Below are 23,601 nucleotides of genomic sequence, written 5' to 3'. Positions count from 1 at the left end.
GTACAGTGGGGGCCTGCCCCAGCGGCCATGTCCACCGTGTGCGTCCCAGCCGTGGGACGGGGCGAGTGGCCCTGCCGCTCCCAGGCACATCGGAGCCAGACTGGGGCGTGGCACAGCCGGGTGCTGGCCTGGCTTAGCGGGCTGTCTGAGAGGGGCTGGCGTGTGGCCGGCCCGGGAGCTGGCGGGAGGGGACATGCTGCCCCCGAGCACCCTGGCCCTTGTCTAGCCACAGGGGGCCCCTGTTAGAGGTGCCGCGTCCTGGCTAATCCCCCTGCCTGCCCAGCATGCTGCAGCCAGATGCCTGGTGTGCATCTGTATGGACATAATGGGCAGCTCAGCTCCGCCCGCCAGGCACCACACGGTGGGAAGGCTCCGAAAGCTGCAGCAGCTCCTCCAGCAGGGCCTGGTGTCCCGAGCCGGTAAGGATCCCCCCCCCCAATCTTCCTGCACCTCGCTGTGCAGGCAGGTTTGAGCTCTGCCCCCCTCCCCCATGTCTGTGAGTGCCCGACTCCTCCGGCTATCAATGCCTGCAGCATTGCACTGGCTCGGTTGCCTTGTTCATCTTTGGGGGGTGCTGCTTGAGCCCGCATGCGGTGCAGAAACCCTCCTGCGCCCCCTTCCCCCGCTGTGCCACAGACACCAACTCGTCCCCTGCCTGCAGGTCCTGCCTGCCCCAGGAAACTAGCCTAGACAGTGATCTGAATACAGGCCAGGGAGCGGGGAAACTGCTTGGTTCAATTCCTGGCTCTAGAGCGCTAGCCAGTCACTTCCCCCTTTTGTGCCTCAGTTTCCCCATCCTTGGGGAGGGCTGCAGAGCGTTGTAAAGTGCTGTGCATGCATGTGTGTGTGTGTGTGTGGGGGGGGGGTGTTTAGTGGTTCTTTCGGTGTGTGACCTAGGATAGTGCTGGATACACTCCTCTCTGGGGCACTAGCCCCCTGGCACGACCTATAGCGGGGTGATGAACTTCAGGCCCTTGGTCTGGATGCAGCCCCTGGCTTGCCTGGATCCAGCCCGTAGGGCTCAGGACCCCTCCCCCCTCCGACCTATGCTGGTGCTCCAGCTCCCCTCCCCGCCCCACTGCAGGGCTGGAGCACACAAAATCTATTAGGCTGCCCCCCCCTCCTCTCCCAGGCTCTGGTGTGTGAGGAGAATGTGGGTCTTTCTCCTTGTCAGTCAGGGGCCATGTCAGTGAGGGGTTTTTGTTGCTTTTCACATGTGTGCAGCCCCTGACTGATTTTTCTGTAGGTCAGCAGCCCCCAACCCAAAAAAGGTTCCCCCTCCCCCTCCCCGAACTATAGAGAGCACCTGGACCCAGGGCCCTGGGCAGCATATTGGGGGAAAGAATTCCTTGTGGGTGTCTGGGACTGGGCGGAGCAAGCGTGTGACAGGAAGAGCGGGGCTGACAGTCACGGGATGGTTCTGCTGGTGATTAGCACCACAGCTCCTGGCAGCCAACCCTGGGGCCGGCTCAGGCCTTAGCTCGTTCCCCTGGGCTGGGGGAGTTGTGGGGGCTGCAGGCGCCACTTAAAACCTAAGAGAAATGAGCACACCCCCCCCCCCAGCACCCCGGCTGAGTTCTGGGAGCCAGCACCCCTGCTAACGGGAGGGCAGCAGCTGTAGCAAAGCCCCCTTTCCCCCGTGTGGCGCTCAGCACCAGGCTGCGATGGGACCCGATCGCCTGTGGCGAAGGGGTGGTGCCAATGCTGCTATCAGCACAGAGACGCCCCTCCGGGCAGGGGGTGTGTTGTTCTGTGGGCGCTGGAACGCCTTCCTGGAGTGGCCTGGTGCGATTAGCCCCCGTTGGCAGGGGCCCGAGGGGAGCGAGGCTCCTCTGAACTGGGCCAGGCTCCTGTGTCCCGTGAGGAGCCGTCACAGGACCCCCCCGAGGGCAGCGGCCGGCTTTCATCCCGCAATGGTATGATGGCTGGTCCTCACCGGGTGCCCTTGGACTGTCCTTCCCCCTGCCCCGAGACAGCCATGGCCTTCCCCAGCCAGCACTGGGAAGCAGGAAGGGGCAAGGGGCTGAGGCAGGGGGTGGGGGTGGTGCTTGGGCAGCCCCCTTTTCAAGCCCCCTCTCTCCTAGGTGCAGCGGGCACGTCCCCCTTCAGCCAGGGGAGAGCCACGATGGAGACACGCAACCGGGAGATGGAACTTCTGAGCAACAGCATGGCCGCCTACGCCCACATCCGAGGTGGGTGTCCGGGGTGGAGGCTGTGCTCTGGGCTGCCTCCTTGGGTACTAGATACGCCTGGGGAGATGGGAAGGAGAGCAGGGCAGAGGTTAACCCTCCCTCCCCCCACTTTGGGCCCCTCCACAGGAGCCCTGGGAGAGGTTGCCACCCGCCAAACATGCCCACCCGGCCCGTCCTGCCCCCGGGTGACAGGTCCTGCCACTCAATCCCCTCCCCTTTGTTTCCGTGCCAGACAATCCTGAGAGTTTCGGCCTCTATTTTGTCCTGGGCGTCTGCTTCGGCCTGGTGTTAACCCTCTGCTTGCTGGTGATCCGCATCTCCTGCCAGCCGCACACCCACAGCCTCCCGGCCCAGCCCCGGCGCAGCCTGCGGGACGTCAGCGAGGACGAAGAGGAGGACGAGGAGGACGAGGACACGGTGGACAACGTGGCGGTGGAGTCCCTGCTGCCCATTACGGAAATCCCCCTGGAGAACCACAGCCCGGCAGATGGCCCCTTGACTGTCAACGTCTTTGCCTCGGCAGAGGAGCTGGAGCGGGCGCAGCGGCTGGAGGAACGGGAGCGTATCATCCGGGAGATCTGGCGCAACGGTCAGCCGGACATCCTGGGCACGGGCACCGTGGGCAGAGTGCACTACTACTGACCGTAGGCACGGAGCCAGGCTGCCCTAGTGTTCCCCGAGCGAGACGGCAGCGGCAGCCCCTACCCATGCCGGACCCGGCTCCCTACAAGCGCTTCTTTCTGACTCAGGAGAGTTTGAGAGTCTGGAACTGTTGCCCGGGGCACCACGGGCGTGGCCCCCAGAAACTCCCCGGTAGCTGGCGCCAGCTGCGCGTGACTGGCTGAGTGAGGGAGCCAAGCTCCTCGTGGCCCTGCTCCCGTCAACTGACTGTGCAGGGCCCCGCTAGCGGCACAGCAACCGTCCCCACTGCCTGCTGGTGCCCCCACATCTTCCCGCAGGAGCCCCCTGCCCCAGGTGCTCGGGAACACGGCTCATGCGCTGCCAGCCTGCCAAGCCCGGGGCCTGCTGCGGCGTGGATGGGCAGATGCAAGGGGCTGCTGGAGCAAACTCTCTGCCACAGGAAGGGTCGCTCATTCCCACGGTCTCCGAGTCTGGCTGCAGCTGGGACATCCTAGCCACGCTCAGCCCCCGCCTCCCACAGCTGCCTGCAGAGCAAGAGATGCAATTCCCCCCCCCCTCCGGGCAGCAGGGAGCCACTCCGGGGGGGGGCTGTCCCTCCCAGCTGTGTGCCGCGCTGCTCTTGGACACTGGGGTGGCCTGGTGCGGTGAAGGGACACGGCTGCATCGTGAGCTGTTGGTACGATTCCCCCCTCCCCAGTGAGCGCCTGCAAGGCAGGGAGCGCTACCCCCCCCCCCCCCCCCCACCGCAGCCAGGCCCCTGCCGGCTCAGCAGGGGATGTGTGGTCGGTCCCTGGTACTTTCCCGTGCAATTCCACCATAGCCGCCTGCTCTGACTGCTGGGCCACACTGCCATTCCAGCCCACTTGGTAGGTGCCTGGCCAGCTTAGCCCCGGCAGCCTGTTCCCAGAGCTGCACTTGGGCGCTGGCACAGGACAGTAATAGCGGCCACATGCTCAGGGCACGCGACCATCTCTACGCCAGGATTCGTCTGCGTGCAGCACCCAGCTCGCACCGAGGGGCCGTCTTGGCGGCACGGGGCCCAGCCCTGGAGAGCCCCTTGGGCGGGGCAGCGCAGCATAAGCAGAGCTCGCTGTAGGCAGGGCAGAGCACATGGGTCCCAGCCCTGCGGGGCTCTGAGAAACAGCCTAGCCCCCTTGCCCGGACGCAGCACGGTCTCTCATGGCAGCCACGGCTGCCTCCCCGCCCCGGCTGGTCTCCTCCAGGCAGACCCCAAGTGACCCTGCCCGAAGAGAGCAGGGAGCCCTGCACAGACAGGCTCCAGCGCAGCAGGGCCTCTGTGCCTGCTACCCCCAGGAGGCACCCAGCCCTGAGTCAGTGGGATTGGGGGGGGGGTCAGCGCTGCCGGGGGGGCCCCCATGCCCTGGCCAAGGGAGTTCACCCATCACTGGCAGGCTCCTGTTGCCCTGGCAACTGCACAGGATCTAGGCCCAGCTGCCGTACTCCTGGGTTGGTGGCGGCAGCCGCCTGGCTCCAATGCTGAGCGCCAGGACTTCGCCGCCAGGGGAGCCAGCCACGGCAAAGCTCTGCTAATCCCCTGGGCACGTTGCTCCCTGTGGGCACCGCTCTTCCCTAGGGTCCCCCTGAACATGGCCCAGCCTGCAGAGAGGGCAAGGTGGCGCCCCCCTGGAGCCCGGCCTGCCATCCCGGTCCCTGCACCCAGTTGCTGTGTGGCTGGGACCAACACTCTGCACCTCAGTTTCCCTGGCCCAGCAAATCTAGTGCGTGGCCCAGCTCTCGCCTCCTTCCCGAGCCCCAGCCCCCCTCCCCGTGCGAGAGCTGCTGGCTGAAGAAACCTTCCCAGGCTCCTTCCCCTCCCCGGCCCCAGCATTCCTGCTAAAATTAGCTGCTGTCCCTTTCCGGCAGCATCTGACCTGCCCCCATCAGTCACTGGCTGCTTCCTGGATCTGTGGGGAGGAGGGGGGGGGGGGTGTTCTTGGCTGGCTGCCAGCAGGGCGGGATTAGCCCAGCCTGCCCCCACCCCTTGATTCAAGGCTGCCCTCTGCTCTGCGCCCCGGCCTGCGCTGCTGTTTGCTCAGGAGCTTTTGGAAACAGTGCCCAGGGCATGCGGGAATGCGCCTGCTGGAGCAGGCAAGGGGCCCCCCGGCCGGCCCCCCCTTGGGCTCTCAGGCCACATGGGGGCATCCCCACACCTCTCACTCCCAGCAGCTGGCACTTACCCGCAGCAGCTGAGAGGCACCTGCCTGGGATGGGACGGTGCCACACGGTGCCAGGGGGCTGTCCACTCAGCCTGTCGCATGGGACGGATTGGTGCCTGGGCAGCAAAAAGCTGGGGCCCGGCTGCTGGAGTTGTGCTGAATCCGGCCCAGCCCAGAGCTGCTTCCACCCGGCCTTTCTGAGAGGGGGAGAAGAGACCGACCTTCCCCCGCCGCAAGCCACAGCCCCCTCCCCGCCAGCCCTGTGTACCAAAATAGCTCATTCCCACCAGGGCCCAGCCCCCTGCTGCCAGCTGGAACAGGCCCCAGATGTTTTCCAGATGTGCCCTTCTGGCCCCAGGGTGAGCAGGCTGCCAAGAATGCAGGGAGGCATGTGCTGACCTGCGACCTGCACCGAGCTAGTAAACAGGGAGAGGGGGCTGGTGCCAGGTGGGCCCCCTCCCCCAGGAGTAAAGGCTCTGGGGGGCAGGAGTGCCAAGAAAAAATGGGCTTGCCAAGGCAGGAAGCAGAGTGCTGGGGAGGCTGCAGTGGATGGGGGGGGAGGGTAAAGGGATGCCTGGGGTCCTTGTGGTGGGGAGGAGACAGGAGCTCAGAGTCGCATTCTGCACAGGGGCCGATTTCGATCGCCCTGCCCGTGCTAAGACCTTATGGCGGGAGCGGGAATGCTGCAGAGGAGTCACACGCTGCACCTTGACGGGCCGATTCCTCACTGGAGCGGACCCAAGGCAGCCGATGTGCACTGCCCTGCCAGAAGAGGGTTGGGGGCGCCTGGAACACCCTCGCCCACTGGCTGCTTTTAACCAGGCAAAGAAAACCCAGACTAGCCTCACCTGGGCATTTCTCACCTGCCCCAGACTCATGATGAGAATGGCCAGACTAGGTCAGTCGATCTAGCCCAGGATCCTATCCTCCAGCACTGGCCAATGCCAGGTGCCCCATCAAGTGATCCCTCCTCTCTTGCCCATTTCCTGTGTAATAGCCATTGATGGATCCATCCTCCATGAACGTATCTAGCTCTTCTTTGAACCCTGTCATAGCCTTGGTCCTCTCGACATCCTTTAGCGAGGAGTTCCACAGGTTGGCTACGCGTTGTGTGAAGTACAGACTGAGAAAGACACCGTGTGGAGCTAACCTGACATGCTGATCGGCAGCGAGCTCTTGGCTCCCGGGCTGTCCCCTTTTCCCCAGCACTTTGTCTGAGACTGGACTGTTCTGACTCACTGGAGCAGGGAACAGCTTTCTCCTGACATTCGTGCAGCGCCTTGCACATCATGGATGCTGCTGTAAAGGACACTCCAGCAGCCAGGTAGTGGCTAAGATTGATATAAAAATAGTTTATTAAATTTTTTTTTTTAAACACATATTTATAAGTTTCTAAAATCTCAGGCAGTTGTGGGATAGCAGCTCGGGGGGCAAGGGACATTCACAGCTGTTTCATCCCCATGTCAGACAAGCATCATGGGATCAGAACCGGTGGGCAGGGCCGGGAGCTGCTCCCAGAGTGAGGGAGAGATTCCCAGTTCTCAGGAGTCAAAGGGCGCGAGATGGCCAAAGAGGCGGGACAGGGCTCCCGGTGGGAAGGGGGATGGCTGAGAGCCAGGTCACACCAGACACCCACGCTCTGTCAGCAGAACTAGATTCTAGTGTAGACAGGACACAAGCGTTAGCTCCGAGTTGTGGGGGGCTGTAGTGCCATTTGGGTCCAGCCTGCGGGCGTTATCACAGGCTGACCAGGTGATCCAGCACCCAAGTCTGGCCAACCGAGTGACCTAATGTGAACAGGGCAAGATGGAACAGGGCTTAGCTGGGGGAAGCAGCCCGCTGACCAGCACAATGCAGAGGGCTGCCTGCATTCTGGCAAAGCTGTTCCAAGCCCTCTCAGACCATGCCCTGGCCCCCAGGGCTGTAGGCGGGGGTTAGGGGTCAGGTGGCTATCCCCCTCCCCCAGCAAGGGAGGGGCTGGCAACAGCATGGGGATGAGCATGGCCCAAGGCTGGGACAGCTCCAGAGAGGAGGAGGGGAGACGGGCTCAGGACCTGTCTCTGGAGAGGGACAGATGCTCCCAGGACAAGGGGCAGCCTGGCCCAGGCAGGAGGCCCCACTTTGGCCAATCTGCAGGCAATTGGGAGCGGAGCAGGTGGTGGGGCCTGGAGGACAATGCCAGCACTGGGTAAATCCAGGCAGCAGCCATGCTGTGGAGCCCAGGCCTGTGTGTCGCTGGCATTAGCGCTGCCCTAGCAGAACCAGGGCACTAGCTCTCCTGGCAGCCCCCAGCAAGCAGGGTCCCCCAAAGCCAGCATCCCCAGAGTCAGCCCAGCGGCACCCGCAGTGGGCGAAGGGCTGTGCCCCCACGACGGTGCTCAGGGGCCATCGCAGAGCGGCCCCCGAGGGCCCAGCGGGCAGAGGCTGCAGGAGACCAGCTGGCGGCGTTCTGGGCGTGCCAGGCAGGGAACCGGCCTCAGGGTGAACATACACGAAGGGGAATCGGTGGCCAGCGACTCTCTTGCAAGTTCAACAGCCCCGGCAGAGGGTGCGGAACGAGGCAGGCACACAGCGGACATCACAGCAGGGCCGGCAGCTCCTCCCCGTCACTGCCCGACCCAGCTGCTCCTGCTCCCGCCTCACCCACGGCTTCCAGGGCAGGCATCTGCTTCATGCTCTCGATTTCCACCTGCCAAGGGGAGACGTGTGGGAGTCCAGCGACTCAGGGCAAATCCCTGCCCCATGCCTGGCACTGTCCAGGCAGGGAGCGCTGACCCTGCATGCGGCACAGGGCCTCCAAGGCACCCAGAGCCCAGGTGGCCGCTGGGAGGAGAGAGGGTCACTGTGACCAAGAGCTGAATGTGGCGTCTGGGTACCAGACATGATGATGACCCGGTGACCCTGCTGCTCAGCTGTTAACACTTCTAGATCCAGCCCCACGCACCATCTCCCGCGCTGACCCGGCAGACCCACGGCCTGGTGCCCCAGCACGCCCCACGGGCAGAGGGAAGAGGGGTTCCCCCCCGGACACGCTGCTCTCCGTGCTCCCTGCAGCAGCATGCGAGTGGGGGGTGCTAGGGCTGAGCGCCCCCCTGACAAGCCTGGCTTGGAGGGGTCCCAGTGAGGGAGGGGCTGAGGCAACCCCCACGCAGCCCGGCATCCCAAGGGCTCTCACCTGCAGCACCATGCGCTTGGCCTGCTCCACCTTCATTTCCGTCTTGAGCTCCTCCACGTCCTTCCTGCCAAGGGCAGTGCAGAGTTGGTGGGACAGGCTCTCTGGGGGCCCCGAGACGCCACAGAGCAGGCCTGGGGCCAGGGGCTGCCCCGTGGGAAGCAGGGACCCCCACGAAGTTCACCTCTGAACCTCCATCTCCCCAAGGCAGGGGTCGGTCCCCAGAGGCCACCTGATTCCGCACAAACAGGGCAGGGACACTATTCCCGTTCCAGCCAGGTGCCCTGAGCCGACTCACTGCTCGGCGGGGTCAGGCGGACACAGCCGGGCCATGCTGCTCCGACAGGTCGGCCGCAGGGCTGGGACTAGGGGATCAGGATGTGCGCACTGGCTGGCAGGCCAGGCCAGGCCCTCCACCAGCCCAGAAGAGATGCAGCGGAAACATGGCTGGGAAGCAGAGCCCCCACCGCTGCCTGCACGCAGGAGCTGTCCTCTGGGGGTGGGGGAAGGCCGCTCAGAGCGCTCCAGCTGCCCCCCAGCTGCCCCACGCCCAGCCCCACTCACTGGTGCTGCACCCTCATCAGGTCCATCAGGATCCGCAGGGACCGGATCTCAGCCATCAGCTCCTCCAGGGACAGCTTCTCCTGCGCCTTGGGGGGGTCAGCCGGGCTCTCCGGGTCCCTGGCTGGGACGCTGCTCTTGGGTGGGGCCGGGGGCTCCTTCGCATGCTGCAGGAGCGGAACGGATGGGGAACATGGTAAAGCTCGAAACTGGGATCCTCCTGCCCAGGGCCGGGCCAGCCCGTCTCCCCGCCACTGGGGAGCCCCGGGGCTGGGCACCCCCACCTATGGGCACTGGACAGAGCTCTAGGAAGAGCCCCTTGGGGAGGCAGTGGGCCTCTGGCACCCACCTCCCAGCCCCTTGGCTGACAGGCAAATGGGTCCCCCCAGCCAGGCTCCCCTTTGGGTGCTCATAGACTCAGACTCACAGACTTTAAGGTAAGAAGGGACCATTATGATCATCTAGTCTGGCCCCCTGCACAGTGCAGGCCACAGAATCTCACCCACCCCTCCCAGAATAATCCTCTCACCTATAGCTCAGATATTGAAGCCTTCAAATACTTTGAAGGCCCCAAGATGCAGAGAATCCTCCAGCTGTGATCTGTGCCCCATGCTACAGAGGAAGGTGAAAAACCTCCAGGCCCTCTGCCAATCTACCCTGGAGGAAAATCCCTTCCCGACCCCAAATATGGCGATCAGCTAAACCCTGAGCATGTGGGCAAGACTCACCAGCCAGACACCCAGAAAGTTCTCTATAGTAATTCCTATCATCCCTCCAGATTGGAGGCTGGGCTCTGCAGAGGGGAGGGGCCAGCACAGGGTCAGGAAGCAGCTCCCCTGACCCCTAGCACAGCACCCCTGCCCGGGCTGCCCCACACCTTCACTCCTGTCCCTGCTGCGACCCTGGCAGCAAGGGGGGACCCGTGGCACCCTGCTCGTCTGCTTCTCCTCCCCCTGCCCCCAGCCCCCCACGTGACGTTAACCCCAGCTCCTCCGGCGGGAGCTGCAAAGCACCACCGTCCCATCCGACAGGGCTCCCCGGCAGAGTCTGGGAGCCCAGTGCTGGGGCGCAGTAGCTATCAGGAGACGGGGGATCCTGGGTGGGAACCCTGCCCCCCGCCAGTGCTGAGCATACGCCAGCTCCTGCCGACGCAGAGGGAGCACTGGGGCGGAGTGGGGCTTTCCGGTGCCTCCAGTCCCAGGTAGCCAGGTTCGGGGCGTGATGCAGAGTGGGCAGAGCCGCTCACTCTCCGGACACAAGGCAATCACGGCGGAGAAGCGGTGGGCAGCAGCTCCAGCACCCCCAGCGTGGTGTTTCCACCCATTCCCTCTCCTCCTCCCCCCGACAAGCCCGGCGCGGGGCACTGCCAGGCACTCACCGGCGAGCGAGGCAGCGGCTGGCTGGGCGGCTTCCTGCCTGGCATTTTGGGCCGCGTGGTGGTGGGGTGGCTCAGCTTGGCATTGCAGACTGGGATGGCATCAAAGCCGTTTGCATCTGCAGAGTCAAGAGGCAGCGGCACTGCCCTTTCCATCAGCAAACACGGCAGGAGCGTGAACCCTGGGCACAGCCGCTGAGCTCCAGGGCCGGCGGCGGCCCTGGGCACGAGGATCCCAGTTTCAGGCTGTGCCACCTGCCCTGCCCATGCACCCTCGGGCTACGAGGCGGCTGCAGCAGCCACTGTGCCGAGCCAGGCGGGCCAGAGACCAGGCAGTGCGCAGCCCCACAGAGCTCCGCCCCCACCCCTGGAATGTGGGGCTGCCCCCCGCCCTGTCACTCCTGGGGTCAGGGAGAGATTTGGGTCGCTGGCCGGACACCTGGGTTCCGCACAGGCGAGCCGGCGCCGGGAGACCTGGCCCATCATGTGGACGCCTTACACACGAACCCGGGCGATTTCCTCACTTTGAGCCCCGCCGGAGCCCAGGGTGCTCAGAGCCCCAAGCAGAGCAACCCCAGGAGGTGCCAGCCCTGCCCCGATGCCCTGAGTCCCACAGGGGCAGGAGACGCCTCCGTTCGTACAGGCCTGGCCCCAGTCTCAGCGACCTATTGGCAGCTCGGCCTGGGGCTGCGCTGGACCCCAGAGGGAGCAATGTCAGTCACCCGCACTGCAACGGAGAGATTGGCACGTGCCGGGTGGCCCCAGGCTTACCTGGGTCCTTGGGCTTGCTCTTCTCCCTGCTGGCTGGGGCACAGTTGACCGGGGTGCAGGGGGGCCTAGCAACCGACAGACATTCCTGCACGTGAGAGGAGCTAACAGCCCCCAGGCTCCCCACTCCCTGTCCCCTCGTGCGCTGCCTCCCAGCCCCCGTATCCATCCCACTCGCGCCACTGCCCGGCCCATCTCGGTCGCTCACCCCTTGCAGACACTGCATGGCCGGTGGTGGCATTGGCGGTGCCAGAGGCAGGGGGCCAAGCCCAGACAGGCAGCAGGGAGGTGCCCATCCCGGACACCAGGATGAACCCCTGGTTTGCATGAAGAGGCCGCTGTCCCATGGGGGGGGGGGTCAACACAGCACTAAGTCCCCACTCCCACCCGAAGGGGCCGCCCACGCCAACCCCCCGCCCGCGCCAGCTGGAACCTGCCCTCCGCACAGGGGAGGGGACGGGCTGCTTTGGACTTAACGCTCTGGAGTCGTTTTGCATCATCTGCAAACGTTGCCGCCTCCCTGTTTAACACCATCTGCAAGAAGGGATCCGGAGCCCTGGTCCCAGCGCAGATCCTTGGGGGAGGGGGCACCCCCCCAGTTACCTCCCCCCATTCTGAAAACAGACCATCATTCCTACCCCGTGTGTCGTCTCCACTGGAGGGCCTGGGAACCAGGGCAGGGTCATTTAAGGACCCTTCACCGAATGAGCCGCCTCTCGTTCTCCTGTCACCCGCCTCCTCACAAACAACTCCCTGCCCCGGGGGCGGAAGTCGTTAGCAACCAAGAACTAGTCACATTCCTCACTCATGCCGGTGCCCGGCTGCTGCCTGCCCTTCCCCCTCAATTGGGCACGTTCCCCGATGCATCTCCCCTGCCCCTCTCACCTGGGGGGGAGGCTGGAGGCCAGTTTGGTCTTGGCAGGGACAGGAGGGGCGGGGGCTGTTTTCTTGCTGGCAGGGAGGCTCATCTTGGGCGGGTCCATCTTCTTCTGCACCTTGGCCTCTGCGGGGCAGGGGGCGGGGTGAGCCGCCGGAGACAGGCTGCTCCCCAGGAGTTACGGCTCCCAGCGCCGCCGGGCCAGTGGCCACCAGCGGCTGCCCTGGCCCGGGTCCCACCAGCAGCCCAGGGCCGGCAGCACGTTCTAGGCCGAGGGAGCTTGACCTGGGGCGGTTGCCCTGGGGGCACGGAAGCGCAGAGCCCCGACCTGTGCCCGCAGCCACACCACGCTGCAGGAGATTGGCAACATGCTGCGGAGCCCCACCCCCGCCCGCACTGCCCGCTGCGCTCTCGCCTCCCCCAGCCCAGAGCCAGGCCGGGGAGGGGGTGAGCAGAAGTAGGAAGGGGCAGGCTGTCTGCAGCCTAATGGAGGAAGCAAAGGGCTGCGTGCTGCTGCCCTGGCAGTGCCCTTCCCCGCAGCTCCCTGTGGACCAGCCTCCCGGGGGCGCAGGGAGGGAAAGTGGCGGCTGCTGCCCAAGAAGCGGCCCCAGGGCAGGGGTAGACCCAGCTGAGGGATCAGAACTAGCCCCTCATGCCCCACCCTTACCAGCAGGCTTCTATTAGCCAGCGGTGTGCCCCGGGCACATGCCCTCCAGGCGGGGGGAGCAGCCCAGCTGTGCAGGTTGGAGACCTGGCACTTGGCCCGGAGCCCCTGCCCAGCCGGCGCCCGCTGCCCTCCCCTACCTTTGTGCTCTTGGGGGGCCCGCGGCTCCGCTTTGCTGGTGCTGGAGACTTTCTTTTCCGGCCTGACGCCTGGCAGAGAGGAGCAAGGGGACCAGTGAGGCACTGGACGGCTGGGGCCTGCTCCAGGCTCCATCCCTGCTCTCCTAGCCCCTTCCTTGGGCGGGAGGCTGGGCTCGGGTCCTCCTGGCCAGAGCGGATGCCAGGGCCTGGTGGAGGCAGCCAGCCTTGCTCCCTCCCACGCTGGGACTGGCTCCATCCACCCAGGAGTCTCTCCCCCCGGCCCCCGCACAGGAGCCATCACCTGCAGGAGCTGGGGCCACCCCAGGCACTTTCACCGTTCACATGGGTCGGGTGCACCCAGCCCCGTGACGGGGGACACGCCAGACCCATTCCTGGCCCCTGCTCCCCTGCCCGCAGGGGTCTCTCCCCCGGCGCCCACGCCCACGGGCTCTCCAAGATGGCGTCTCGCGCTCACCTCAGACCCCCGCGGGCGGCGCAGAGATGCTCACTCCGCACTGAGAGTCAGGAGGCAAGCGAGTCAGAGGCACGGGGCTGGCCCCCCCCACAGCCCCGCCTGGCGCATCCGGGGAGCCGGAGCTGCTGCCCCCCCCCCTCCCTCCCGCAGCAGCTCCCAGCACCTGTGTGTGCGCGCAGAGGGGCTGCAGGGGATGGAGTTCAGAGCAGGGCTTTGGGACTGTCTGCACTGCCAGGGTCACTGACCCCCATTGGGCCCCGGGGGGGGGGGGGCTTGACCCTGCCTCTGGGGGTGCATGGCAGCAGCTGGGATCTCAGAGCCCAGAGCGCCCCCAAAATGCACCCAGAGTCTGGCCCCAGAGCTCAGAGCCGGCCCATCCCCCAGAGACGCGCCGAGTCTCTCCCCACAGCCGCGGGAAACGCAGCGCCGCTCGCCTGTCGCACGCGGCCCACGCTCCCCCGCCAGAGGTGGCGTCTGTGGTCTGCACTTCCTCTGCCGGCTGCTGCACCGGCACCTCCCCCCCACCCCGGCCCGGCACTGGCGCCTCAGGTCCCCACCGAGATGCCTCCCCGCTGCAAAGCAGCCCCCACTCCCGCCAACAGCCTCCCTCCCCCACCTGCGGGAAGAGGGGGGCTGAAGGCCCAAGCAGGGAGCCAGACCCAACCCGCCCCCCCCCAGAGCTCGGGGGCAGCTGGGGTTAGGGGGCAGGTTGCACGTGTAGCACCAGGGCTGCTCCCCTTCACCACAGCCCTGCGAGCTCTCCCCGGAGCAGCACTGGCCCCATCTCCCAGCGGGCGGCTGGGCTCCCAGCCAGCCCTGCCTCTGCTACCCCGAGCCCCGACCACGGACGGCTCACACAAACCCCAGCCACCCAGCCCGGGGCCAGAAGCGCCGCGGGGGCAGCGGGTTCCGTCTGCCACTTCCCAGCCAGCCGCCAGCACCTCCTCAGAAATAACCAGCCACCCCGGGGGGGGGGGGGGGGGGGCACGGAGAGACTGGCTGGGCGGTGCCACCCTCCCTCCGCTGAGAGGAAACGCTGGAGCGAGGGATTTGCAGGCTCCCAAAGGAACCGTCTCCATGATGCAGTCGGGGCCGCTGAACCCCGCCCCGACCCCCCACAGCCCTGGGTTGCAGCTGTGGTCTCCCCGCCCCCGCCCGACAGCGCCTGTAGGCCCGGCACACTGGGATCCCCAAGGGCGAAGGGCCTGGAGCAGGAGGCACAGGGTTGGCGCCGCCAGCGGTAGCTCAGAGGAGGGGGCGCTCCCCTCCTCACCACGCCACGCGTGTGCCACAGACAGCGCCGAGGGCACCCGGGTACCTGCCGCCGCCACCACGCCCGGGGCCTTCGCGCTGGCAGCAGGGATTCCTGGGCCCAGTCGGCTGAGCTCACCGGCCGTCCGCAGGAGCCGGCCCGCAGCTCCCCAGAGCTCTGCTCAGAGCCAGCCTTCCCCAGGCTGCTGCTCAGCCCCAGTGCCCTGGGCACGTGATGCAGGAGGAAACCAGCACCCTCGCAAGAAAGGAAATCAGAACTGCAGAGCATCACTGCCCAGCCCCGCGACTCGGGAGCCTCTTCCCTCACCCAGGCCCTGCCAGATCCCCTGCTCGCTGCCCAGGGAGCTAGCCAGCTACCCAGAGGCCGGGCAGCCTAGCAGGGGGAGTGGGAGGGCCCCCACACGTGCCAACGGTGAGCTGTGCTGGGACCCACGGCTGCTGTGTTGACGAGCCCACATCTAATCCAGTCTGCAGGGCTGGCCAGGCCCCCCCAAGAGCCAGGCTGGCCGGTCTGCTGCCTGCTCGGCCATCGGCTTGGCAACGGCGCGGGGCTGGGAGCTCTGTGTAGGGTGGGGCCCACCGCCAGGCCCCCAGCTCCGCGGGCCCTTTACTTACTCGACTCCTGGCTCCGCAAGGGCACCACCGCCTTCATCTGCAACAGAGCAGAGCACGATGAGCGGGACGGGGCACCGGCGCCAGGGCCTGGCTGTGCTCTGCCCCATGGCTCGAGCGCCTGAGCCGGGAGCGGCCAGCGCCACACAGGGCAGGAACAGGGGCCATCAGCCTCCCTGCGCTGGGGAGGGTCCTATCCCCCCCCCCCCCCGGCGCCCTGTCAGCAGCTCCAGGCACTGGCACAGCCCAGGGCAAGCCGCTGGCCATTTGCATTTCCTGGCTGGCCGCCGAGGCTGCCTGGTGCCCCAGCCCAGGGGAAGGAGAGAGACCTCGATCTGGCCCCCACCCGTGTCCATGAGCCACCCCAGCTGTTCCCTTGAGGTGCCGGCGCCTCCCGCTGTGGGGACGCAGAACCCGGAGCGCCGCAGTCCCCTCCCCCACGGCAACGGGGCTCCTGGTGTCAGAGCCCCCCGCCCCCAGGCCAGCCCCCCCCGGACAGGTGTGCCTCCTGGGCCTCCTTGAGGCAGGGAACCCCTCCCCCCCAGCACTCACCTTGGGCGCCAGGGGCTGCAGCAGCATCACAAAGTTGTCGGGGAAGAAGCCCCTCTTGCCGTCGCATTCCCCTTCCCACCAGCCCTCGTCCTCCGCCTCCTGCAAGGCAAGTGGGGAGCGTCCAGCTCAGGCCCGGGGGGCTCCCACCAAGCCCCCCCCCCCAGGCACGGCCCAGCGCCCCGGCCACAGGCTCAGGCATCCTGGAGCACAGGGGGTGAACACAGGCCCAAGGCCCAGGGGTGGCTCCCCCCCCCCCAGCCTGCTTGGCTCCCTGGTGGCACCCAGCACTGCCAGCGAATCCTGCCCAGGGCCAGACCCCTTGAGCAGGAGGGGCTCAGGGTGCCCCCAACACCCAGGCTGCAGCCGTCCCTGGCACACAGCCAGGAGGGGCAGTAAAAATGGCTCGGGGGGGGGAGGTTCGTTCGGGTGCCCACAGCTCCCCCCATGCAAGGAGGGGATCACGGCCCTGTGCCCCATGCCTCCCTGGCCGGAGGGCCAGGCCCACAGGGATGGTGCATTACCCGCGGGGGGGGGAAGGGAGCAGGCATCAGGGCGGCGGCAATGGGACCAGCAGCAAGAACAGCTCAGCGGGGCTCCCCCAGCTGGGAAAGGAGCCAGGGGTGTTGGAGCCCCTCTGAGACTGCAGGGGCTGGGGGGGCAATCACAGCACAGGGGAGATGTGGGGCTGAGACTTAGAAGCTCCACCCCTCCAGCGCTAGGCTCCACCCCTCCAGCGCTAGGCTCCACCCCTCCAGCGCTAGGCTCCACCCCTCGGGTTTGGTGTTGGAGCAAAAGGCGCCAGAGCTGTGGGCTGGCTGTGTCGCGCCCAGAGGCCCCAGTGACGGGCCAAGGAGTCACTAACGAGCTCCCTCTGGCTAGGGGCAGGCAGCTGGCCCGGGGTCTGGCTTCCCCACCCGAGAGATGATCAGATCAGCACCCCCGGGGGGTTCACCACTCGGCCTGGCAGCTCCCCCTGCACCCTCCTCGGCTCCCCCAGCTCACTGCCCCTCGCACCCACCTTGCGGAGAACCCGAACGACGTCCCCTCTCTTCAGCGGCAGCTCGTCCGGGAGCTCCGGCTCGTAGTCGAACAAGGCCTTGCAGTACTCGGCCGGGCCGTCTGGGGGGGGGGGGGGGGAGAGGGGAGAGGACTCAGAGCAAAGCCCCCCCCGGGGGTGCTGCTCACAGAGAAAGGACCCGCCACACCCTCAGGGAGCTCTAGGAACCAGCCTGCCAGGGCATTGCACCTGCAGAGGCAGGGCAGGAATTGGACCCTGCTCAGGGTGGAAAGGGGGGGGGGGGGCTCCCCTGCCCCATAGACGCTGCATGAGGCAGAAGGAGCACCGAGGGTCCATTCCCAGACCCTGGGGCAAGTGGCTTCCCTGCACGGGGGATGGGAGGGACCCATCCTGCCCCGGGGGAACGGCTGGGAATCACCCCTTGAGGGCAGTTGGGTGTTCCCTTCCCAGCGGCTACAGCTCCGGTCAGGGCCCTGCGGGGGACACGGCCACGCAGCAGAGCTGCATGGGGCCGGGGCACGTAGGGGGGGCCTTACTCACTGTGGGCTGCAGGGCTGGGCTTCTCCAGCTTCTTGGGGGGCTCTGGCTGTGGAAGAGACATGAGGCTTGTTCGTGCTGGGAAGTGGGCAGTAGCTGCAGGCGGGGAGGGACGGATCTGCCACCCCCACCCGAGAACACTCCAGGAGGCAGACTCCCCCACGGACGCTCCCCCCCACAACTGGCGGAAGTTGGGCCCGCGGTCGGCACCCACCAGCTCAATGACCCGGCCCAGGAGCAGCCGGGGGGGGTCAGGTCACCAGCTATCCAGGCCTTTTTCTGTCCCCGCACTGGCAGACCCAAAGCCCCAGGCCTTCCTCTGTAGCGGGACAGAAGGAGCAGCCGCCCTCAGCTGTGAAGCCCGGAGTTGCCTCCTCTCCGTCCACCTAAATTGCCCTAGAAGAGTGCAACACCAGACAACGGAGACCCTGCCCCATCGGCTCCCGGCAGCAGCAGACAAAGAAAGCTCTGAAGCTAGCAAAGAGAACTCGGTGTGCCAGCACTTGGCCTGGCAAGAAACCACGGACCATAGCGGGGGCTGAGAAAGCCTCATTCCTTTATTGTTCTATTATCACCGTTCCCACTTCCCCATTGTCTGTCTGCGTGAGCTCGGCCTGCGTTTCAGTGGTCTCCGAGGGGCAGCCGTGACGGCCCGTAACTCCGAAAACAAGGCGTGTGCCTGTGGCACCGCAGAGACCAACCAAAACAGAGACGCGTGAGCTTTGGCTGGGCAAAACCCACTTCCTCCGATGAGCAGAGTGGAAAAAGGAGTGGGTGGTTTTGCCCACCGAAGCGCATGATCCGATATATTTATAATTGTTCCTCTCGAAGGCGCCACAGGACCACTCGTCGGGTTTTAATTGTGTGCCTGCTGGATAATTCATTTCGCTAGGTGTAAATCAGTTACAGCGGTGGGGGTGGGGGGTGGGTGATTGGTGAGATAATTCGGTTCCAGTCTGTTAGGACTGGTTAGTAGAGTCCAAGCCAAGTAATTGGCTACGGTAGAGCCAAGCAGGACTCAAGTTTCACTCTGTGAACTGGGGTCCAAAAGGAAACTCTGGGAACCGACTCCAGACACAGGGCCAAGATCAGAGCTGCCAGACCCCAACCGGGCAGTGCCAGCGACACCGGGCAGACACGGCACTCCCCCCGCCGGGCCTGATCCGGAGCAGCAAGGAGAGCTCATCTGTCCTATTGGGAGTTGGTGACGGTTAATAAGCAGGTTACGGAGGCTATTGTGGCGTGAGGCTCTTTCACGGTAAAAGGCCCCGCAGAGCGTCAGGTTACGCCCGAGCCCTAGGAACGGGTGCGGGTGGGGGCCCTGGACAGAGAATTTTGTGCAGGTAACAGGAGGGGACCGTGGAAGGTGAATCCCAGGACTGCCCTTCCCCCGTCCCTCTGCCCGCAGTGCCAGGGCCCCCCCCGCCCCCCGACTCACCTTCTCCGCCTCCTTCACAATGAAGGTCTCATCCGTCAGCTTCGGCCTCTGCTTCCCAGCCCCATTCTTCAGGAGCTCTGGGGCTGCCAGCCCTGCACACAGCATGGGGGGCAGCGGGTTATCTCAGGGCACCGGGGACATGACCGCCCCCTGCAGGGGAGGGGGGAGGGAGCACAGATGTTGCTCTGACCCAAAGCGGCAGCCACCTGCCAGCACAGGGTCAGCTCCCCCGGGGTACAGGGCCCATGCACACAGGCCCTCCCCTCCCCCATGCTTTGGGGCTCACACGTCATGCCCTGGGGCCTTCCCAGCTCAGCCCCTGGGCTGCTGCACCGGAGGGCTTCTCCTGGGGGGAGGCTCAGGGCGGTGCAGGGAAGGGAGGCAGGCCTGATGCCCCACGGGCCCAGCCCCATTGCTGCTTCCCCACCCTTCCTACCTGGGGGCAGCTCCTGGACGAAGTTGGAGGGGAAAGCACCAACCTGCCCGTTCTTGCTGCCCAGCCACCAGCCATCCTCGATCTGCAGGGGCAGGAGAAGGGTCAGCGGCTGCTCGAGGCCGAGCACACCCAGAGCAGCAGCTGAGCTCAGAGGGTGTCACCCCTGCCACTGCGGGGACAGAACCCCGGCCAGCCCCCATGCTGGCCGTTCCCTCGGGCACTGGGAGACACCACTGGTGTCCCAGCCAAACCCCAGCCTCCCAACAGCGCACCCTGCAATGCCCCCTGCCTCTTCCCACCCTAACCCGCAGCGCGGCTGTGTGCTGTTATATTGTGGTCAGGCACCCACAGCCAGCAGCCTGTGCCTCTACTGGTGGTGCACATCGACACGTGTCAGTGCACATAAAATTTATTCCACACACACATGGGGAAAAAAATTAGAGGGAACTTTGCTCCTGAGCCCAACTGGCCAACAGCTCATGCCCTAGGGATCCGGGGCTCTTGTCGACACAGCCTGAGCTGACCAAGTCAGGAGACACCCTGGCTCGGGATCCCCCCTTCCCCCCCACTGCTCCTCAGCAGGAAATCCGGTAGGGCTAGAACCCAGCCAGGCTGCCCCTCCTGAGGGCTCCCATTGCCTGACTCTGGCCTTTCGCCCCATGCTCCTCCCGACGCAGACATGAGCGCAGATTTTGGAGCACTCGCCTGGCCTTGGGCTGCTGGTGCGCGAACAGGTGGCAGGGTGGGAGCTGGCTACCCCTCTCCAGTGGAGCTGGGAAGCAGACCCTGCCCTGCGCTGCCGGCCTGGCACAGAGGGGCGGGGAGGCTGGAAATGGGGCAGCCTTGGCAGCAACCGGCTGGCCGTGGCCCTCTACTATTGGGCTGTATCCACCTGAAGCCTGGTCCCTGCTCCTACAGGACTCCGGTCCCTGCCCACAGCATCACGACCCAGCCCCAAGCGTACAGCAGGAAACAACCCTCCCGCTGCTCCGGCCTCCCTGCCCCCGGGAAGGAACGTGCACGGGGGCCCCAGGTGCCCCCCAGCCCTGCTCACCTCCTGCAGGACCTGCACCAGTTCGCCGACCTTCAGCTGCAGCTCGTCTGGCTTGTCCGGGGTGTAGCTGAAATGCACCTTGCACCAGCGCTGCCCTGGCACTGGCGGCTTCTTCGCTGGTGTGGAGCGGCGGGAGAGGCACGTCAGGCGGGCACAGGAGACTGGGGGACAAGCTCAGCAACCGGCCCCCACTCCCTGGGCTGGCACTAGGGCGAAGCGGGGTCCCAGCATCCCTCCGTGCGGCTCTCTAGGACCTCGCCCACCCTGGGATTCCCCCTCCACACCCTGGTAACCCCAGGAATGGGGCTGGCCCCCAGCAGCGTGTCAAACTGCCCCCCTCCCCCGACGATGCTGCCCTGCGCGCCACCATCTCAGCTCTCACTCAACAGCCAGGGCTCCAGCAAAGGAAAGCTTGAAAGCCTGGAACGAACAGGATGCAAGGGGGCCAGCCTGCCTGACCCAGCAGACAGCTGGAAAGACGACCTCAGAGAGGGAGAACTGCCCTGTGCTTCGAGAAGGGGTGTTGACTCTGAAACCTAATGAGGGCACCTCTGGGCTCAGCCCTCATCACCTTCTCACCGCTGATTAAAACAGCAGACCAAGGAGGGTGGCGGTGAGGTGAGCGGAAGCCTCATTTTGTTGCTGTGTGGGGGGATGGCACACACTGGTGGGGAAGGAGACACAGTCAGCGGCTGGCCATGGCACAGGGACGGGGGATGCAGGAGGAGGGGCTGGTGACTGGGATGGGCAGGTGTCATGCCCACCGGCCTTGAGCAGGTCAGCTGAGCCCCTCTTGCAAAGGGGACCAGCCCCCAGAAGCACCGAGGGACCCGTGCAGAGCTAGCGACAGAACCCAGGAGTCCTGGCGCCCAGCCCCCACCTCTCCAGCACCAGGGCCATGTTCACGTACGTCTCCACGCCAGTCTCAGACCCTGAATCCTCTAGAGAGCCCCCCCTCCACCCACTAGAGCGCCCACCACCTGGCAGGTCACGCCCAGCAGCGCATGGGAGCCGGGAATTCGTGCTCTTTACGCTCCCGCCCCAGCACCAGCACCCCTGGCCTGGTTCTGTGGCGCGCCCTGCGCCAGCCACTCACCAAAGCGGGTCGAGCGGGGGCACCTCCGGTCTCCGTCCGCCATGAGCGATGCTGGGATTTCCTGGGCAGACAGACAGGCAGGGGAAGGCGCCGAGGGATGTGAAACAGCTCGTCACACCCCAGCCCCTCGGAAGTGAAACTCCCAGGCCCCAGGGACGCAGCGACCTTGGAGACCTGCTCCCAGGTGCTGGGGGACGCTCAGGGTTCATGTGGCACCAGGCCCAGCTGGAGGGAGGGTAGCACTGGGTCTGAGGGCTTGGTTGGGGCACCCTGGAGAGGCATGGGGGGCACTTGGGTGGGGTTGTCCTGCCCCCTACTGGCTAGGATCTGTGCAGAGGAAGGGCTCCTCAGGGTTAACCCCTCACTCCTAGAGAGGTAGTCGTGTTAGTCTGGAACTAAAAGAAGCCCCCAAAACTTAGAAAACAACCATGGTCCTGTTTGGGGTTAGCCCCTCCTTCTTAGTCTCTCAGGCCTGCCCCAGAAGGACAAACGGCCCCAACCCAGGGCACAGAGCCCACTGGACAGCTCGGCATGGTGGGGGCACCGGGTCTGAGCTCCCTCAGCAGCCTGGGCAGAGCAGGAATAGAACCCAAGTGTCCCGACTCCCAGCCCTGCACCAGAGTCAGGGAAGGGAGGCAAAAGCCACCAGGATCCCCATCCCTGAGGATCCTTAGACACAAACTCGCCAGCATCTGCAGAAACCAGCTGCTGCAGGGGAGGCAAAGCCCTGCCCCCAATGCCCATGTCAGCCCTCTCTCGTGGCCAGGTGTAACACTAGCCACAGAAGGCCCCATTCAAGGGAAGGCACCAGGCTCAGCGCTGCTCCCAGGACAGCCTCCCGAGGCAGCAGGTGCCCACTGACGCTCACCCATCTCACATAGAAGCCCCCACCCAGAGCAGCCATTGGAGTAGCAGCTACAAGAGAAGAAGGTGCCATCTGTCTTTCTTATATAGGTTACTTAGGAGGGTGTGGCCTACAGACCACACCCCTTTGCCTCGCTCCCCCAGAGAGAAGGTAGGCCCAGGGGAATGCTGGGACACTGGAGGATTTGCACCTGCACACTGATTGCCAGTACAGCTGAGCCTGACCCACCTCCACCACAGAGAGAATGCAGGGAGCTACGGGGGCAGAGCAGCACCCGAATGCCAGGCCCTGGAGTCCTGCTGTCTGGCAGGTGCACACCTCGGGGTGGATGCACCCACTTGGGGCCCTGCCCGGGTCAGGTTTGCTTTGGGAAGCTGCCACGCCACCTCCAGAGCCCGGCCGGCCAGGCTGCGTGGGTGAGTCCCCCGGGAAGTGGATTCAGCAGGCAGCAGCGAGATGAGCTCTGTGGGATGATCCCACCCCACAGGCAGGGCCGGGGGACGCTCTTCTGCGGCTTCATGGCGGCGCGTTGCTCCGCGACCCTGCCCCACTCACCTGCACAAACTGCTGGGGGAAGAGCCCCGACTTGCCAGCCAGCTCCCCCTGCAGCCACCCCTCCTCCGGGCCCGGCCCCACCTTCTGCACGATGTCCCCAGCTTTCAGCGACAGCTCGTCCTCCCGCTGCCCGGCAAAGTCCACCAGAACCAGGACCTCCCCTGGTGCCGGGAGAGAGCGAGGCTGAGGGGGGGATGGGTGCACCAGGCTGGGCCCACAAGCCGCCCTGTTGATCCAGCCACAGCTCTGGCCCTGCGGTGCGGGGCCTGGTGCCATCTCGAGGTGCTGCCCCGCAGGGCTGGAGCTTGCCTGGACGGTGCCACCCCCACCTTGGTTAGACTGAGCCCGTCGGGGCAGCATCCGCCACTGGAAGCCTGGGCACGTCTACACCAGTGGGGGCTGGCGCGCAGGTGCTCAGTGGGGCAGGGCCTTGAGCCAGGGAGCAACACCAAGGGCCTGGCATCACAGCTGGGGGTAACTTGTGCAGGCCCCAGAGAGGTGGGGGAGGAGGGTGGCAGGGAAGCGCTGAGGCCCTGGGGTCCCAGAGAGGGGTGGGGGGAGGCAGGATGGCCCTGGGGTCCCAGAGAGGGGCAGGGGGCAGCACTCCCCATGCTGGGAGGCTATTGAGCATTTTGGGGCAGGGGCCTGGCTTATCCCTCTCAGAACGTGGCAGGGGACAGAGCTCTCCAGAGCCCCCCCTGCCGAGGGTCCCGACAGGAGCCAAAGCTGGTCGCTAGAGAGACGCAGGGAGGGCAGCTGGGGGGTGGAATCCGGCCCAACCCCTGTAATTCGCTGCCACGGGGCTCAAGGGCAGCCCGGCTTGCTCCCGTGTGTCCTGAACAAAGGTGAAGGTGGCATCTCCGGGGTTTGGCTGCCGAGTGTCTGTGGGGCGAGTGGCCGCCTCTGAGGGCCCCAGGCAGGTCTCCTGCCCTCTGCTCTTGGCCAGATGGCTCCCACGAACCCCTGCCCTGGGGGGGCCCGGCCCCGGCGCCCTGGGATACGTACCCATGGTGGCTCCCAGACTTCCCGCAGCCTCCTGAGTGAGAGCACGTCAGCAGGCTCCAGCGTGGAGCAGGGAGCAGCGCCTCGTGGGGCGGGGAATGCCAGTTCCGACAGGCCTGGC

The 23,601-nt window shown here is 65.8% G+C and overlaps 2 protein-coding genes across 6 annotated transcripts in view; one reads left to right on the top strand and one right to left on the bottom strand.

Annotated features, from left to right (window-relative positions):
* EVA1B (eva-1 homolog B) overlaps window positions 1–6,390 on the top strand; it is a 13,304-nt gene extending 6,914 nt beyond the window's left edge. For all 3 annotated transcript variants that reach the window (XM_075908881.1, XM_075908879.1, XM_075908882.1), the window contains exons 2-3: window positions 2,085–2,192; window positions 2,425–6,390. In XM_075908881.1, coding sequence (XP_075764996.1) covers window positions 2,126–2,192; window positions 2,425–2,834 — 477 coding nt within the window. In that variant the 5' untranslated portion in view covers window positions 2,085–2,125 and the 3' untranslated portion in view covers window positions 2,835–6,390. The remainder of the gene's footprint in view (window positions 1–2,084; window positions 2,193–2,424) is intronic.
* Window positions 6,371–23,601, bottom strand: SH3D21 (SH3 domain containing 21). Of its 3 annotated transcripts, none has more exons than XM_075908876.1 (17): window positions 23,484–23,601; window positions 22,479–22,639; window positions 21,059–21,119; window positions 19,963–20,078; window positions 18,909–18,990; window positions 18,473–18,564; window positions 17,038–17,083; window positions 16,498–16,598; window positions 15,480–15,578; window positions 14,931–14,967; window positions 12,569–12,637; window positions 11,773–11,890; window positions 10,891–10,955; window positions 10,123–10,238; window positions 8,748–8,911; window positions 8,187–8,250; window positions 6,371–7,700 (listed from the first exon to the last, which is right to left on the bottom strand). In XM_075908876.1, the coding sequence occupies exons 1-17, from the start codon at window positions 23,485–23,487 to the stop codon at window positions 7,590–7,592; spliced, it is 1,506 nt and encodes a 501-aa protein (XP_075764991.1). In that variant the 5' UTR covers window positions 23,488–23,601; the 3' UTR covers window positions 6,371–7,589. The 3 variants fall into 3 exon arrangements, with proteins under 3 accessions (XP_075764991.1, XP_075764992.1, XP_075764993.1); XM_075908877.1 differs by having other exon boundaries at window positions 16,498–16,595; XM_075908878.1 differs by lacking the exons at window positions 22,479–22,639; window positions 23,484–23,601 and adding an exon at window positions 21,927–22,452.

The sequence above is a fragment of the Pelodiscus sinensis genome, chromosome 25, assembly GCF_049634645.1.
Source record: "Pelodiscus sinensis isolate JC-2024 chromosome 25, ASM4963464v1, whole genome shotgun sequence".
NCBI lineage: Eukaryota > Metazoa > Chordata > Testudines > Trionychidae > Pelodiscus > Pelodiscus sinensis.
The sequence above is the reverse complement of the archived record's forward strand: the minus strand, read 5'-3'. Positions and strand labels throughout refer to the sequence as shown.

Excerpts from the sequence above, each read along its gene's own strand:
- SH3D21 (XM_075908876.1), bottom strand. Across the intron at positions 16,599-17,037 it reads GCCCAGCCCTGCAGCCCACA|ACGGCCCGGCCGAGTACTGC; the intron begins GTGAGTAAGGCC and ends CCCCCCCCCCAG. Across the intron at positions 10,239-10,890 it reads GAGCAAGCCCAAGGACCCAG|ATGCAAACGGCTTTGATGCC; the intron begins GTAAGCCTGGGG and ends TTGACTCTGCAG.